Genomic DNA, 17,309 nt, shown 5'->3' with positions numbered 1-17,309 from the left:
CGAAAGCCCGCATGCAGCAACGAAGACCCAACGCAGCCATAAATAAATAAAAATAAATTTATAGAAAAACAAAAACAAGTTAGCTGAACATATTAAGTGGCCACTGAACTGCTAGAGAAGAGAACATAAGCTCTGCAATTATCTTTAACTAAATGTTAACTTTTTTTAATAAATAAATTTTTTTACTTATTTATTTTTGGCTGCGTTGGGTCTTCGTTGCTGCACACAGGCTTCCTCTAGTTGCGGTGAGTGGGGGCTACTCTTTGTTGCGATGCACAGGCTTCACTGCAGTGGCTTCTCTTGTTGCAAAGCACGGGCTCTAGGCAGGCGGGCTTCAGTAATTGTGGCACATGGGCTCAGTAGTTGTAGCTCACGGGTTCTAGAGTGCAGGCTCAGTAGTTGTGGCGTATGGGCTTAGTTGCTCTGGGGCACGTGGGATGTTCCTGGACCAGGGCTTGAAACTGTGTCCACTGCACTGGCAGGCGGATTCTTAACCAGAGTCACCACGGAAGCCTTAATTTTTTTTTTCCTCATTTTCTGAGCCTACCTTGGGATAGAGAAGACAAAAAAGGCTACCCAAATCCCAACATAAGAATCTAGTGCTGTTGGTGTGGATAATTCATTTGCACATAAATTTTATCAAGAGGACACACTAAAGTGCTATTAGAGAGCACTCTAATCTGGCCATTCCTTTATATTCCCAGGCTAATTTAATGTACCTCTCAAATGCCAATCAGGGCTACATGCTTTCCAGAAAACCCCATCAAGCTCAGCTAAACACACAATGTTCCTGCTAGTTGTACTTCTGACTCCTACTCCTTAGGTGGGAACTTCCCCTCCACAACACCAGCACTTCCAGAAAGGAGAATTAACAGCCATCTGGGATTTAAGAGACAACAGGAAGATAAATAATCCATACACCCAAAAGGCCAAACATTTTTTATTTTCAAAAACAACTTTATTCATGACACATATTAAAAAAAAAACTCCCACCCCCTGGAAATGAGCTAAAAAAATAAACAAAATCCACCTCCCACCTCCCTGTCCCCACTTCCTCCCATTCCCTCCAAACAAAAGGGAAAAAAAGGCAAAGGAAAACAAAACAAAACAAAAAACTGAAAAACAAAAAACACCCCAAAACCCCCCAAAACAAGGTAGTGCATTTCCCCAGGGGAAAGGGGAATTTACACTGGAGCCGCTGGGAGCGGATCGGAGATCTTCCGGCTACAGAAACCTGCAAAGAAAGACACTCAAAACAGAAAAAGAAACACAAAAGGAAACAAAACAGATCACCAGGCAATCTGGAGGGGCAGGGAGCCAGAAAAGAGGGGTGGGGTGGGTGGTAGACCTGGCAGGACAGGAACAGGCAGGAGGGGACTGTGAAAGCTAGGGAGAAGATGGAGGGAAGGTAACAAGCAGAACAGTTTGGTGTCCTTCCAGAGCCCTGGGTAAAAAAAACCCCTCCTACCACCCATGCCCACCTACCCTTGAGCAGCCCGCAAGGGGGCAAAGGGGGACAGGGAAACAGGGGGAGCAGCTTGCGCAGTTGAGACGTGTCCATGGCGAATCCCCAGAGTGAATGAGCAGCCCCCTGCCCCACTCCCTGGGCCTTCCCTTACTCCCCAAAGCAGGTCCCTCCTCAGCAGTTAGTTATGGGATTCTCCCCCCTTCCACAGTATATCTTTTTTTTTTTAAAAAATATTTTTTTCCATCAAGGTCATCTTCTGTTTTTCTTTTTTTTTTTTTTTTAATTCTTTTTTTTTTTCCTTCTTTCCTCTTTTTTTCCTCTCTCTCCTCCTAATACACACTTTTTTTAGTAAGGGGAATACCATGATGTCGCTCTAGCCCGGCCCCTGGAAGAAAGAAGGAGAGTTAGGTGTTAACATGATCACTAAATAGTTCAGTACAAGCCCCTCCCCGTGGGCCCTCGCCCCAGTTATTGAGAAGGGAAGAGGGGAAAGAAGTTTCCCAAGTCCTAAAACTGACCCCCACAATCCCAGAAATAGTGACACACCTGGCAAATGGGAGTGGGGAATTAACTGTTATTACCTCGCCAAACAGTGGCAATAAAGAAATGCATCTGAGACATAGGGGCAAGAAAAAGGACTCATTGTTTATCCAGATTTCAGTTCTCCACAGCTCTTAAAAGCGAGGCTCTCACCAACAGATCCTCCCTAACTCCTGGGAGCAGACAGGTAAATCTTACAAAAAGCCAAGGTCTATATGCCTAAACTGTCTACTTAAATGTAAAGAAATTGAAGTAAAGTGAAACAACAACATGGGTGCCACACTAGGCCCAGCGAGAAAGTTGCAAAAGACTGGCTAAAGCGTAAATATCTCGATATCCTCCCACATGGCTGTTGAGGAGGATCAACTAGCCTCTGGTTTTCTTCCAAGGGAGGTTCAAACTTCAGCCCCTCCCTAACTCTGGGAAAAGCAGCAAATGTCCAAGCAGTGCTTTCACTGCTCTGAGGCCCTGTTCTTCCCGGGCGTTCTGTGTAAACACCTTCACTGCCATCAACTCTCAAGGAAAAAAAGGCTGGGTGGAGAAGCATCTCTCAGAACAGGGTGGAGAGATCCAGCCCTTATCACCAATTCCTGCTCCAGAAAAAGATGAGACTGGCCTCCTGGCCTGCAACTACCTTCCTCACCCTGCACAGGCAGGAGACCAAGTCCCCGGAACCAAGGGGAGGGTAAAGGAGGGAGGTTCCTCAGATGAGGAGAGAAGGAAGCATACAGGGCTCATGGGAGGCGGGGGAGAGGAGCAGCCCATCTATCCTGACCTGTAGATACGACCCCGGGGCCTGCTGTTAAAACCACTGTAGAATCGAGAGCGGGAACTGTTGTAGTTGGTGGTCCGGGCACGGTATCGGGCTCGCGGGAAACCCCGGTCTGTTGTGCTGATGCCTGGTCTGTTGGTTCGTTTTGGGATCACCTGAGGGTGACACGTACAACACAATGCCTTAGAGCCAACCTGGAGAGCTTACAGAGAACCACAACAGCAAAGGGCACAGGGCTTACCTTGATTTGTCTTCCTCTAAATAGGGACTCATCTAGGGCCAAGGAAGTCCTCACTGACTCTTTATCTGAGAACTCTATATATGCAAACCTGAAAAGGGTAATTGCCACTTTATCTGAGGATACAAATAGCAGCTCACAGGTCAAATCCAACTTGCAGACATGCTTTGTTTGAGTACAGTGTGTTCATGTTTTTAACTATTTGTCAAAAAAATTCTTAATGGAAGATTTTAATCAAAATTTGCAGCTACTCTTGGAAAATTATAAGATAGGATACAGAGGGCCTGGATTTCCGCAAGGCAGAAAAAGGTGGGGGCCAAGCAGAAGGCGCTCCCCCCTTATAGTTCATGATCCCTCCACACCCAGCCCCAATCTCTGTTATCTGTTGGGCCCCTGAAGGCAATTTTATGTGCAATCCTTGATATGTATCAACATTAACACCTATCTTAAAAGATGAAGACTACTTACTTTAACATCTAGGTAACTTACTGCTCAATATAAAACATAATTTATCTATTTTTTAACTGTGACTAAAACGACCTCAACTTCCCCACTTACCCTTTGGGATGGCCACTAAATTTGTCACATAGTATAGTAACACGGTTGACTGAACCACAGCCATGAAAGTGTGCTTCCAGCTCTTCTGCTGTTGCACCATAGTCCACCTGTGGGGGGTACATTTCACAGGTAACAGGGCAAACTCCCATCTCCACAGGTACCCTGCCTAGCCTTTGCACTGGGCCATCCATACACACCAAAGCACATCAATATCTAGTTCTCTAAGGAACTAACCTCTTTTCCTTCCAACCCCAGAGCCTCTGCTAATCACCATTACCTTTCACCTCATTCCAACCCTCCCTCCACCCCTTAAATCCACCACCTACCCTGGAAATGGTTCCTTTCAAGACTCCTAATAAATAATCCCCCAAACTAAGAGCTTTCCCCAACCCCAGTCAAGGCTCTGGTACATACATTGCCAACATAGATGGAACGGGCATCAGCCTCCATCTTCTCCTCAATAGACATGATCACTGGGCCAGCTTTCAAGAAAAAAAGGATCAGGAAAAAAACGCTTGTTTTCTACTTGGCCAATCTATGCACCACTACCACCACCACAAGCAGCAGCAAAGGTAAAGATTTTGGTCTGTTCTGTTCCCTGCTGTACCCATTACCTAGAAAAGTCCAGCATGCAGTAGGTGCTCACAAAATACTTGAAAAATTAAGGAATAGATTAATACAGTCTTAAAAATCAAAGAAAACAATACAGGAATTCCCTCCTGCCCCCAAATCAAGTCCCTATTGAGTAGCTTTGGTTAAAATGATTTGAAAAGTGAACAAAATTAAGTCGGCTGAGACTGGACATTTCTAGATAAGAGGAGAAGCCCCCTGCAGCTGAGCAGTTTCTCTTAGGACTCCTAACTAAAGGTCTCCAACTGAAAGAACTATTGGACTTGAAGGTCAAATACCAGCTGGCAACCTCCGAAAAGGGTAGTGGAAGACTAAGAACAAAGAGCAACACATTTGTAACAGGGACAAAGGGAGGCACAAGACTACCATCACCAAAACATAGGCCTCGTCTCACAAAGGTCAGAAAAACACACAATGGACTATGACTGCAGCAACTGCCCAATAATTGCTCAGACAAGCAGCTCCAAGGTTCCGAGCATCTAATTCCATATAAACCATGCTCCGATAACCCTTCCAATCTCAGGACCCGGGTTCCGCGTGCAACCGCCAGTTACTCACCATTGCCTGGAGGTGGACTCATATTCATCTGCTTTTCTACCTCGTTCTGTAGCTCCTTTAGCTTCTCAGCTTCTTCCTCCATCTCCCTGACTCGAGCTTTGATCGCTTCCAGCTCCTACAATGAGTGGGGAGAGTATGGAGAACAGCTTAAGAGGAACCAACGCAGGGGCTCTACCCTGCTCTCCTTCGGCGCGCGGCCCCAGCCATGCTCGGCCATTTCTCTCGCCGCACACGAGGGTCATAATGAAAAGAAAAGCAAGCTACCTTCTCTAGAACAACACTAGGCACCCATGACGCCCAAATCAACCCGGCTGGGCCCCTTCTGGCGGTCGAGGCTGCGTCCCCGGCCCGGCCCCAGCCACGTTATTCCCCGCCCACCCCCATCCCCCGCCCGCCTCCCGCTCGCCTGAGCTCTGGGCCTCCCGTGACACGGCCGGCCGGTCGCCGGCCTGCTCGCTCGCCCTCCTTCCCTCACCGGGTCCTCAATGGCGCCGTCCCCCGGGTCACCCTCGACCAGTCCCGGCTCCTCCTCCTCCTCCTGGCTGCCGGGGGCTCCCGAGCCAGGCCCAGGGCCCGGAGCTCCCGGGGGGGCACGGGGCCGGGGCGGCTCCTCTTCGGGCTCGGGCTCCGGCTCGGGCTCCAGCAGCAGCTCCTCAGGCTCCAGTTCCTCAGACTCCAAGCCGTTCCCGTAGTCCCCTGCGCCCCCCGGGGCCCCCTCCCCGGCCTCCCCACCGGCCCCGGGCACAAGATGGCGCCGCCGCCCCGGCCCGGAGCCCCGACCGCCCGCAGCCCCCGCTGCTGCTGCCGCCGCCGCCGCCGCCGCCATCGCCGCTCAGACTGGGCCCAGCCGCCCAGCGATTGGAGAGCTGCGCCGGCCACGCCGAGGATTCATTAGTCAAGCAGCCTGCCCGTCACCACGAGCTAGGACTCCATTGGGGAATATTACTTGGCAATCAAATAAGACCCCACCCCTAAGGCGGGGGATTGCGCCAAATTCTCAATTCCCGGTAGGAGAAATCGGTCTGTCAATCAACACACATCCCACCTCTTCTCAGGTCCTTAGGTAACAATACCGCCTAACAGTGACGACATTCCTGCTTCTCCCCCGCCTGAGGGCGGGTCCGCGTAGTATGACTCTCGGTGATTGGCCGCTGGCAAGGCGAGTGGAAAGGACCAATCTTCCGATCGCCTCGCCGAAGTGGCCCAGCCTCAGATGCCGATTGGCTCGCGAGATTCGAAGGGCTGACACCCATTTCGTGACAGGTGAACCTTGCCCCCGAACGGACTGCCGGGCTCCCAGTGAGGGAAACCCGAGGTCACATGACTGGTCTTTAGGAGGCTGCCATCTTGATGCTGCTGGTTGCCAGCTAGTGACCTCTTGGAAGGCAGAAGCCGGAAACACTGCGGCGGTTTCTGGAAACTGGCCTTCTACCAGGAATGCACCAGTAGGTGGGATGTTGCTGAAAATGGAGGGTTCTGAATGGCGCTCTCCAGGAAGGAGCTTATCTTTCCCACCCAGGTTATTGGCACCACCATCCACCAGGTCTCCCCAAACCAGAAAGCAGGGAGGAATCCTCACTCCAGTACTAGTCATGAGCCTTGTATGTGCTGTCTTCCTGTACAGGCATACTTTCCAAGCATTCTGCTCATGCCCCAGTTTCATTCTTCTCTTGCTTGGACTGTTTGCTGCAGCCGCTTAATGGGTCAGCTTCCAATGGGTCACCACTCCAATCCACACTGGCCAGGTTAACTCTCAAAACTCCTTACCGAGGCCTTGGAGACCTCCAGACCAGGCTACTTCGTGAATGTTGTTTCCACACTCTTCATTCCATTGGGTGTATCTGCACCCAGGTCTGTGCTTCTGTACATGCAGTGCCTCTTCAGCCAGACTACTGCAAACCCTGTCATCACCTCCCCTGTGAAGCCTTCCACTAACTGGCCTCCCTTCCTCTCCCATGACAAGCGGGCCTACCTCCACTGTGCACTTAATCATTTTGTGCTTCCTTTCCTAACTAGAGCTTGTGAGAGTTTGGAGGTGAGAGGCTGGATTCTATCTACATTTGCGTCTCCACCGTGGGGCAATATGCCTAGCACATAGTAAGTATCCAAATAAATATTTGTTGACCAAAGGATACATTGACTGGGGATCTGGGTGCCAGCTTTCATCTACAATGCTTTCCCAGACCCTCCTTCAAACCCCAGAGGAATTCCACCTCACCGTTGCACTCTGAGATACCAATGAGACCTAGCCCTGGAAAGCAGGGTTGCCATAGTTTAGTGGTGATCCTACACATTTATTAAAAAGGAAGGAACGGCAGTGCTAAGTTTGCAAGAGGGATAGTTGCAGCCAGACCAAGCTATGGTTTGAGAGCCAGATTCACATGAGCCCAAACAAATAGTTATTCAAACAACCTGGAGAGGATGTGTATGACTTGGGTAGAGGGATTTGAACAAGAGGAGATCCCTACTAGCAAACCAAAAGTCAAAAGCTTCACAGTATACCCCACTCTTCCCCTCACCCTCATTTTTTCACACAAATCCTTACCTCACGAACAGGAGAACTTGGAGCAGAGTCACAGTTGCTTAAAATTTCACTGAAAATTACTTCATCAGCCATCTCAGCTTCAGTGGTCTGGGAGAACTAAGTTGAGCACCGCAGACAAGCTCTAAAAGATTGTGAGTTTGCTGGAAGAAAAATCTTTTCTACTGATTTTAACCAAATCAAGACTTGGATGTTTATTGATACCTAATTTAAACTAAGAAAGCCAATTAAGGGAAATGTGATTTTTAAAATAATGCCTTTGAACCCCAGTTTTGTTGAGCACTTGATTCTGTAACAGGTACCATCCTAGACTCCTTGTTATGTTATCTCATTGAACTCTCATAACAACATTATGAAGCAAATAGTCCCAAAACCATAACCTTTTTTAGGGATGAGGAAAGAATGAGGTAACTCCCCCAAGTCATAACTAATTAGAAGTGAGCAGGGAATCCAAAACCAGATTTCAAAGCTCAGATCAAAATTACTATAAGGTCTGTTTTAATACACAAAGATAACATTACGTACAATGCTGAAGCTGGAAAAAGACTGAATTCCAATAATAGATAAATGTTTAGGCAAACTATAATTACATCACAAGATTATTATGCACCTATTTTTATTTTTTTATGCACCTATTTTTTTTTACAAAAAGGTTTACACGTAGTGTGTGATAACTTATAAAAATAATTTTTGTTAGGCCAAAGAAGTAGGATGTAAAATTGTATATAAAGTATGATTAAACTTATGTATATCTGATTTTTTAAAAAAACAACTTGGGCATTGGAGAAAAAAAGGAATAAGAACCAGTACAATCTGTTCTTTGGCAATATGCAACAAAAGTTTTTAAAATGTTGAGATTCTTAACACAGTAATTGTATTTCTTATAATCTGTTCTAAAGAAATAATCTAAAACCTAGATAAACATTTGAGAATAAAGATGTTCATCAAAGTGAAAAAAAATGTAAACAACTTGATTGTCCAAGTGGGCACTTTCCAGGAAAATTGTTATACACACATATATGTAATTTTAAGAGTCATTATGTCTTCAAAACATTTTTAATGACAAGGACAATGCTTGCAATATAATGGTAAGCAGAATTGCAGTGTACAAAATTGTATATACAGTATGATCATAAAATACAAGCACAGACAACTGATGGAAAAGAAATATACCAAAATGTTAATTGTGATTCTCTCTGGGTAGTAGGCTTATTATGATTGATCTTCTTTATAATTTTCTATGTTCTATGATTTTTTCCACAATATCATATGTTATTTTTATTTAAAATTGAAAAAAACACTCCAGCTTCCAAAGTTACTCTAATAAGCATGATTACTTTTACAAACACATTTTAAAAAGATATTTGAATGGTGATCTGTAATATACTTCCCTATTAGACTGGAAGTGTAAAAGGCAGGGACACCTTCTTAATTATATTTGTATTGCCATTGGCTATCACTGTGTGCTCAATAAATGTTAACTGAATGGATGATCTTCTGTAATAATTTTATATCCTGCCTGTTGTTGATGCATAGAGAACATCAAAGAGATAAGTTTTCCTCTGAGAATGAATTTTTTTTTTAATTGGTATGTAATGATGTAAGATTCACCCATTATAAGTATACTTTTGCATCAGTAATAACCTATCAATAGAGGGCCATGGAGTTTCGGAAAAACTGAAACTCAGTGATGTTTTGCCCTAGAAGAAGAAAAAGTATGTTAACAAAAGTGAATGATCTGTCGAGTTGAGAAAAGGAGAATTAAATCAGTAAAAATGGATGAGGGCATGTCCAGTTCTGTCCAGAAGGGAAAACTTTTCTCACTAAACATATAAATACTTGGCTTCCTAATAGTTTCATCCCCATTTTTAACTCCTGCTTTGAAAATTTTACCTTTACTGGCTGCAATAATTCCCTCTAATATAGAAGTACATTGTTTAATATGGTAGCCACTCGTCACACGTGGCTACTGAGCACTTGGGTGCTCTGAATTGAGATGTGCTGGAAGTGTCAGATATACACTGAATTTCAGAGACTCAGGATGAAAAAGATACTTATGTAAAATAACTTAATAATTGTTCAGTATTAATTACAGATTGAAATTATAGTAGTCTTTATATACTGGGTTTAAAAAAATACTATTAAAATTAGTTTTACCTGTTTCTTTTTGGTTTTTTTAATGAGGCTACTAAAAAACGTAAAACTACATATGTGGCTTGCATTATATTTCTTTTTTTTTTTTTTGACTTTTTAAAAATTTTGATTGGAGTATAGTTGCTTTACATGGCTTGCATTATATTTCTATTGGACAATGTTGACAAAGAACCTTGGAGCCTTGATCATTTACTTACCTCTGTTTTGGAGCCAACTCCAATTACTTTCTAATGCAAAGTCTGGCCCGACCTACCTTAACTCCCTAGGTCCAACCTTGCATGGAAGTGGGGTGGCCATTTAAGTGAGAAGGAGCCTCTGTTGGGCTGCTTAATTTCCATTCTGCTTGGTTAACTTTTAGAAAACTTTGTACTAGAAAAACTTCTTTTTTATATGTTCCTTATCAAAAAATCCTGAAATACTGATAGCAAAAAGAAAAAATAAAATCACCCATAAAATCTACCACCCAGAGATAATCACTAATGATATTTTGGCATATACCCTTCCTGAAACTTTCAATACACAAATACATATAGAGGTATATATATGTGTGTGTATATACATATTTTTTTTAGCAAAGTGGGATCATACCATATATTCTGTTTTCTAATCTATTTTCTTTTTTACCTAATAAGATAACAGAAATATTTTTCCATGTCAATAAAAATATTTTTCCAATTTCCTTTTTCATGACTTTACTCAGAAGTTACCTTAGAAATGAGGCCTGCCCCGCTCACTCTACTTAACATTGAAACCTATACATACACCTTCCCAATCCTGCCCTAATGAATTATTTTTTCTCCATAGCATTTGGCACCTAACATGAAATGTTATGTTAATGAATGTTGTGAAATTTATTTATGTAGGTAGGTATTTAGCTTTTGTTTGTTTCCATTACTAGAATGAAAGTAACATGAAGGCAGAAATTTGTGCCTATTTGTTCACTTCTCTACCTCAATGCCTAGAATTGTCCTCAGCACACCTAAGATGCTTGAATATTTGCTGAATGAATGAATGACTGAATGAATAAAAAACTAGACAGCATTCCATTATATTATGTTTTCTGCTGATTTTTAAAATATTGTTAATTTATTTGTATCTCACCTGTATCCACATTTAAGGCAGCTTTTAAAGTTTTCAAAGCATCTGCTCTCAACTAAAGACACAGAATATTTATAATCCATCCATTTGCTAGAAAGTGTAACTAAATGTTGCCCAATTTTTATCAAAAGTATCATTTGGAGAAATAACATTCACAGAGAACTGTCTGAAGAATAAACAATCCATCTGTCCATTTAGATAGTCAGAAATTTAGCCCTATTTTAAACTATGGCATCATAGAGCATATTTGAGCTAAACTGTGACAATCCTGATGGAACAAGCTTAGGACCTGCTGAATCCCCATTTGGTGTTTCTGAAAGAAACGGTAGTGTAAAACTCAACATCATATTTGCTGTCAGGTGTTATAGAGGGTGGCGTCCACTATATCACTCAGTGTCTTCTCAGAAGAGCCACAAAACTTTTTGCCTACCTTGAGGAACTGAAAGGTTTTATAAATCTTAAGAGGGATGTGAATCTCATTGTGTTTTCCAATTTTCTTTAGCTGCCAAGAAGCTCAGAGTTGAATTCATAGCCTACCTTTAGAATTTGGGAATACTGCTTATAGAATGCTTTTCCGTGTTAGTTTTCCTTTTGCTGTCATTTTATTATAATATTTCAATTTTCCCTTTACCCTTACTTTAAAAATCTATATTTTCCTATTGTTTTGTCTTTTGTGTATTATAGTAAGATGCTGCAAATGCTTTTTGGAATTAGGCAAACTATAAACCAGTCAAACTGCAGCAGGGATAAATACACTAGCTATCATAGCCTGACGATATTAACTATTAAGAGCATCTAATTCCCTTTTCCCTAGAGCCATGTTCACCAAGCCACTCTCTGATTTTAACATGGCTTGTCCCATAGATTTTTCTGTATAGAGAGAATAGAAATACAACACTGGATTCCTCTAAACAGTGTATTTCTCACTACAATTTAACACATAAGCCCAAATACCATTATACTGCATTGGATTATAGAAAGACTAGAAACTCCCATTTGTAATTTAAAATTAAGATCACTACTCCTGTCAGACATGATTTTGATGTGGTCCTAGACTAGAAGTACAGAGGGATGGGCTGAACAATTCCTGTAGATCCCATCCAGTTTAGCAGTTTGCATTACAATGGCTGAAACCAAATGTCTCAGGGGAGCAAGAAAGTAAGCAAGGGCTCCATTTTTGCCAGACTTATTTTAAGTCTGAAGTAGGCAGCAGGATATTGAGGAAAAATGCTCATTATCACATACTTCTGATTTAGCGGCTGAACCACAACAGGGGACTCGATTACATCATAAAGATTTTCGGTAGGTTTTCTTTGTTTTGTTTTGGGTTTTGTTGTGGCCATCCCAAAGTACCATATACACACACCCTCTCAACGCTTGGGTTGGCACAGATGGAGTTCTTGGCTTTGGGCATTTGGCTAGGATGGGGGGATGGGAGAACAACTCTGATTTTCTTTTTTCTTTTTTTTTTTTTTTTTGGCTGCATGGCTTAGCTTGTGGGATCTTAGTTCCCTGACCAGGGATTGAACCCGGGCCCTCGCCAGTGAAAGTGCAGAGTCCTAACCACTAGACCGCTGGGGAAGTCCCTCCTTTTTTTTTTTTTTAATCTTTTTACCTCAATACTTTCCCAAATCCCTATTAATCTAATTCTTGGCCTTAACAAGGTCATGATGAGATGATTAGATCAAGAAATGTCCTGACCCCAGGCTATACAGTATAGAAGTCACAAACCCTGCTCAGTCCTTCTCATTAAACTTCTGGGCTTTATTTATTTATTTTTTTAATACGACCATTACATATTACACAAAAATAAAAGTCAAATGAACTTGGTATTTATAAATTATTAAATAAAAATACAGGAATATATATTTATATTTATAGAGCTTTTTCTTTTCTTCTAAACTAACCAAATCTGTTCTCCCGCCGCTTTATGATTTTAAAAAAGTAAAATAGTGTATGCCCTAGAATAAGTGGGGAGTGGGATTAATAAGTGCAGGACCTAGTTGCCCTACCTCTGCTCCTTCCTTGGCCTAAGCAAAGTCCCTATTTGTCCCTTTGGGCTCTGGAGAGCAAGAAACACCCTCTCCACCTATTTAATCTCTGAAAAATGGCAATAAGATTTATTTCCCTTATTTTTTAAAAAATGAAATGGATTTAAAAATTGGGAGCCATACTCAGCCTTCTTGGCCAAGAGCTAATCCCAAGGAACTATATGGCTCTAGAAGAGAGTCGCTAGTTTTCCCTGACAGAAGAGTCTCTGGGGTTTCCATTCCCCCTCAAGCTCAGAAGGGCAGGACAGGTCAAAACTGCCCTCTGTGGTCCCATCCAAGCTATGCTTCCGGGAATCCAGACCAAGCCCTTTTACCCTTTCAGAAAACAGCCTCTCCTTCCACCCAGGTGTGAAGGCCTCAGAGCCGGGCTTTCTGGTAACCTGACCACGGTCCCTGCTACCTCTGTTTGCTAAAGGTCCCCAGGAAAGCTACCAGGGCTAGGCGTCCTATGGTAGAGGGTAGGGGGAAGAATCTGACCCAAACCTGGGGGAGCACAGGCTCCAATTTGGAGCTGACGGTCTAGTCAGTGGTTTTCCAACTTTGTTTTTCAGCAGCAAACCCCTTAATGCAAATAAAATCTTACCCTGAACCCCGATATGTAAGACAGCTACAGGGGAGCTGTTCTGTTTGAGGGCAAGTCGCCTGGCCTGCTCAGTGCCCCCGCTTCATCTCCCCCAAGGACTCCTGAGGCAACCCCTAGGAAACTTCGGGGCTCTGCCAAGCAGTTGGAAAACCACTGGCCTAGTTTGTCCTGAGCAAGTCAGAGACACCCCCCCACCCCAACTGCCTGCCACGGACTGGCTCTGAGTGCCTGGTACCAGCATACTCACAACAGACCAAGTGGCCCATGCAGTCCACCGCCTCCCCTATAAATAACCGTTAAAAAGTGCAGCCCTCTCTCAAAAGCAAAAGTCTGAGCTAAACACCTGAGGCCAATTTTGGTCCCACATTCTAGTGAGTACAACTATGTTGCCACATTCTGGGACCAAGTGAAAATCTCCAAGAGTCAACCATGGTCTAGCTAAGCTGGTCAGTGCTCAGGATCAAGGGCAGGGTTCTAGAGCACTGTGTCAGAAGAAGTCAGCATTGGAGAGCAGCAATTTTAGCACCTAGGAAAGTGCAGCAGTGAGGTCTGGCTCAGGGCATACATCTGGAGTGAAATCATGTCTTTCTCAAAAGAAAAAGCTGTCATCTGAATCTGTTCTAGAGGACAGGGAGCTCTAAAGTTAACATCCTCAGACTCTGAGGTACAGACAAGTAAAACCCATGCAAACAGCGTGGCTTCCAAGAAAATACCAATGTTTCTAGGTCCTGGGAGGTACTGTGGAACCCAGACACCTGGCCCTTAATAAAGCAGCACCAAAGCCCACCACATGGAATAGGCCGGTCACGGAGTACACGTCACCCTCACATTCATGGGGTTCAGAGCTGGAATGTTCCTCTCAAGACATCAACAGTCTCTCCGAGACACAGTGCAGGACCCAGACTGTATTCCAGATCTGCATTTACGTCCACACACTCAAAAGGAAAATTAGTAAGAGCCCCAATTTAGAGTTTAAGTTTGGGTACAAAAGGTCCCAGAGATAGGGAACACTTTAGGCACCAGTGTGCCCCAGTGGGAGAGGAGGGCAGCAGGCAGCTCCAGCTCCTGAAGCCTCCACCCCCCGCAGGCTCCGCAGCCCTGCCTTTCTGTCAGAGCCCAGGAGGCAGCAGCAAGTGCGTGATGCACAAGGAAGGGGGACAATGAAGGAACAAGGCCAGCTACAGAACTGCTCTTCTCTCCAAAGCCCTGCTGACGACTTTCTGCAGAAAAGTGGCCAGAGCCCTCAGTCTGGATACAGTGTTTCTCCCTCAGCCTTGAGGCAGCAGGACAAGGGGAGAGGGGAGGGGATGTTGGGAGGAGGGACAGAGAGCTGCCCCGTGTTCTCACCACTGCAAGAGGAAATGTTTTCTCCTCGAGGAATCCCACTGCCGCCAGATTAGACAAGCAGTCCAGCATGCACACGAGCACCCGTGCACATGCACACGCATGTCCCAGCAGCCCATGGTCACAGCCACCTCTCCCTATCCCCTGAGAACCCCAAGCTCCCATTCCAAAGGGATGTTCCTTCTGTGTTTGCCCCAAATCTCACTCATTCAAAGGAGATGCCAACCCCTTATGCAAGTTCACCTTCCTCGGGGCTGCAAATCAAGCTCTAGGTAGAGTTTCGTGTGCCTACACCTATAGGCATGATCCCTCCCACCTCCCCCCAACCCTGGAATGACTCCATCTCCTGACTTTCCCAACACATTCCGCAATATCTCCAGTTCACTCTTTCAACCGCCTGCCTGGCACACTCAGCTCTCTTGCACGCTACCTTGCCCCTTCCCATCCCCGTTCCATGCCCATCCTTTCCCCCACTTCTTCCAAGGGCATTCCTCTGCTCTGTTCCTGCTCTCCTGTCCCCCAGCCACACCTCGCCCCACCTGGCCCTGGACTTTCTCACTTGCTAGCAAAAAAGGCCCCTACAGTTACCAGGGCCCCCAGTGCCACGGCCCCCGTCAGCACTGTCCTCACTGAGGCCCAGTTCCCCTCCCGCAGACGCCGCGCCTCCTCCAGGGCCCCGTCCCCGTATAGAGCTGTGAACTCCGCCTGTGGGAGAGAAGGGAAGTAGGAGAGAAAGAAGGAGAAAGGGATATCAGGAGAGGAAAGAGTGGAGAAAAGAGGAGAGGGAGAGTTCCAGTTCCATCCACTGCAAGCACTACCCCACCCCCAGCTCCTCTCTGGCCCAAGCTCCTGGCCGCCAGCCCCTCTGATCCCCCCTGAGCGCCTGGCTCATTTGCCCTTCTCTACCTCAACTGAATCCCATCCTTTCCCTGGCCAAAAATTCTGCTCAGAACTGGCATCCTTTGCCGAGGCTTGCCTTGACCACCACCCATCCCTGATCCCTGACCCCCCCCCCCCATGCCATGTACTCAGGTGTAAAGAATTTCTGATGGCTGGATGCCATTTCTCTGCAGGCACTACACTGTCTACTGTGTATTCTGTCCTCTGCTTTGGACCATGAGCCCACCCAGCGATGACTGCATGGCAGCCCTGGAGTGCAGAGTCCAGTGATACCCATAGTGAGGGCATCTGATTCCACCCAAACAGGGAGACTCAGCCCCCGCACCTCATTCCCGGCACAGCCGCCCCCAGCTCCAGCCAGAGCCCCCGTCTTCCCCCTGGAGACCAACTTTTCAGAGGGATGTGCAGGGCAGCAATGGAGAAGTTTCTTACCCAGCCCCCGCTGCTGTGGATCCAGTCGGCCAGCCGCGTCTCCAGGTAGGCCACCATCCACTCCTGCACTTGTCCCACAAGTGGCTCCATCTCCTTGTTGACGCTCTCAGCACACAGCGCGGCTCCAAAGACAAAGAAAGCCACGAGGCGGCCCCAGTTGGGGCCCCCTTGGAAGAGTTCATCAGAGACCTGGGTGAAGCGTTGCTGGGCCGAGCCCGGGGTCACATGCAGCTGAGCTGCCAGATCCGAGAAGGTGCGCCGGAAGCGGGTCTCGAACTCATCTCCAGCTGCCCGCATGGCTTGGTGCAGCGGGTCAGCTGCTGGGCCCTCCCCGGGGCCAGCTCCACAAACATAACCCTTCTGCCTTAGCTTATAGCCTACAAAGTCTGCCACTAGAGCCCGTGTGTCTGGGGCCGAGGCTGGGGTCGCCATCCGGGCAGCTGTAGGAGTCAAACACAAAAGACTGACATGAATATATGGTCAGAGACCCAGAAGGAGGCATTTCAGGTTTGGCCAGCCCATGAGACAGGGAGGGAGGTGAGGGGAAATCTCAGAAACCACTGGGCCGGGACGGGTAAGAACAAGGAAATTAGGCCATGGTGCGGGGCCAGGGCATGAGGGGCTGGCCCTCAAATTCATAATATGCCAAATTAAATGTAAAACAAGTAAATTTCACCTAAAATACTTTAGATTCTTTTCATAACAAGACAACAACAGTTCTATGACACCTCTACACCTCCCCCACCAACCCCGCCACAGTACACACCTTTTTGGCTAGAGGAAGGGGCTTAGGACCTCCCCAGAGGCAAGATGTGAAGATGCTGGCAGAGGCACAAGATGGGCGAGGAGACAGGGGCTGAAGGGAAAGGGGGAGAAGCAAAGGGTTGCCCGGGACAGAGAAGGAAGGGGACACTCACCCAGCCTGGATGGCAGCTCTTAGGACCCAGCGCTGGTGGCAAGGAGCCCCCAGCTGGGGCCTTTCATCCTCCTGCCCAGCGTGGAGCCCTGGGAAGGGGAGGGGGAGATCAGAGCTAGGTGGGGAAGACCAGGGATCAGGGTCTGGGCTGAGAAGGGCTGGGGTTGCAGCTCCCGGGAACAGGCCCCTGCCCCCAACGCTCTACCAGCTGTGTGGCCGAATCCATGTTTAATGACTGTCCTCCCGGGAAACCCAGGGCCAAGGGCTTCCTGCCGACACCATCTCTACTCCCGCTCCCCCCAGTGCAGCCCAAAGGCCCAGCTCCTCCCTCACCCCCACCCTCAGCCAGTCTCCAACCCCGCCTGCCTGCCAGGTTAGGGATCTCACGGGTCAGGCCGCTGCCAGGATCCGGCTGTTTCCTGGTGCAGGAGCTGGGAGGGAGGGAGAGAGGGAGGAAGGGAGGGAAGGAAGGAGGGAGGAGAAAGGGGGGGCGGGAGGGAGGGCCCGGCGCCGGGTGATGATGGG

General features: G+C 46.5%; 1 protein-coding gene across 6 annotated transcripts; it reads right to left on the bottom strand.

Moving 5' to 3' along the window:
- Positions 1 to 924: 924 nt before the first annotated feature.
- Positions 925 to 17,270, bottom strand: PABPN1 (poly(A) binding protein nuclear 1). 6 transcript variants are annotated; one of them, XM_057542088.1, is made up of 10 exons: positions 17,172 to 17,270; positions 16,786 to 16,873; positions 15,869 to 16,308; positions 7,310 to 7,405; positions 4,765 to 4,879; positions 3,991 to 4,058; positions 3,577 to 3,683; positions 3,022 to 3,109; positions 2,784 to 2,935; positions 925 to 1,853 (listed from the first exon to the last, which is right to left on the bottom strand). In XM_057542088.1, the coding sequence occupies exons 3-10, from the start codon at positions 16,298 to 16,300 to the stop codon at positions 1,814 to 1,816; spliced, it is 1,098 nt and encodes a 365-aa protein (XP_057398071.1). In that variant the 5' UTR covers positions 16,301 to 16,308; positions 16,786 to 16,873; positions 17,172 to 17,270; the 3' UTR covers positions 925 to 1,813. The 6 variants fall into 6 exon arrangements, with proteins under 6 accessions (XP_057398071.1, XP_057398070.1, XP_007180630.1 ...); XM_057542087.1 differs by lacking the exons at positions 7,310 to 7,405; positions 15,869 to 16,308; positions 16,786 to 16,873; positions 17,172 to 17,270 and adding an exon at positions 5,240 to 7,286; XM_007180568.2 differs by lacking the exons at positions 925 to 1,853; positions 2,784 to 2,935; positions 3,022 to 3,109; ... (2 more) ...; positions 4,765 to 4,879; positions 7,310 to 7,405 and adding an exon at positions 14,960 to 15,241.
- Between the last annotated feature and the right edge of the window lie 39 nt (positions 17,271 to 17,309).

The sequence above is a fragment of the Balaenoptera acutorostrata genome, chromosome 3 (assembly GCF_949987535.1).
Source record: "Balaenoptera acutorostrata chromosome 3, mBalAcu1.1, whole genome shotgun sequence".
Taxonomy (NCBI): domain Eukaryota; kingdom Metazoa; phylum Chordata; class Mammalia; order Artiodactyla; family Balaenopteridae; genus Balaenoptera; species Balaenoptera acutorostrata.
This window is presented reverse-complemented; position numbering and strand designations above follow the sequence as displayed.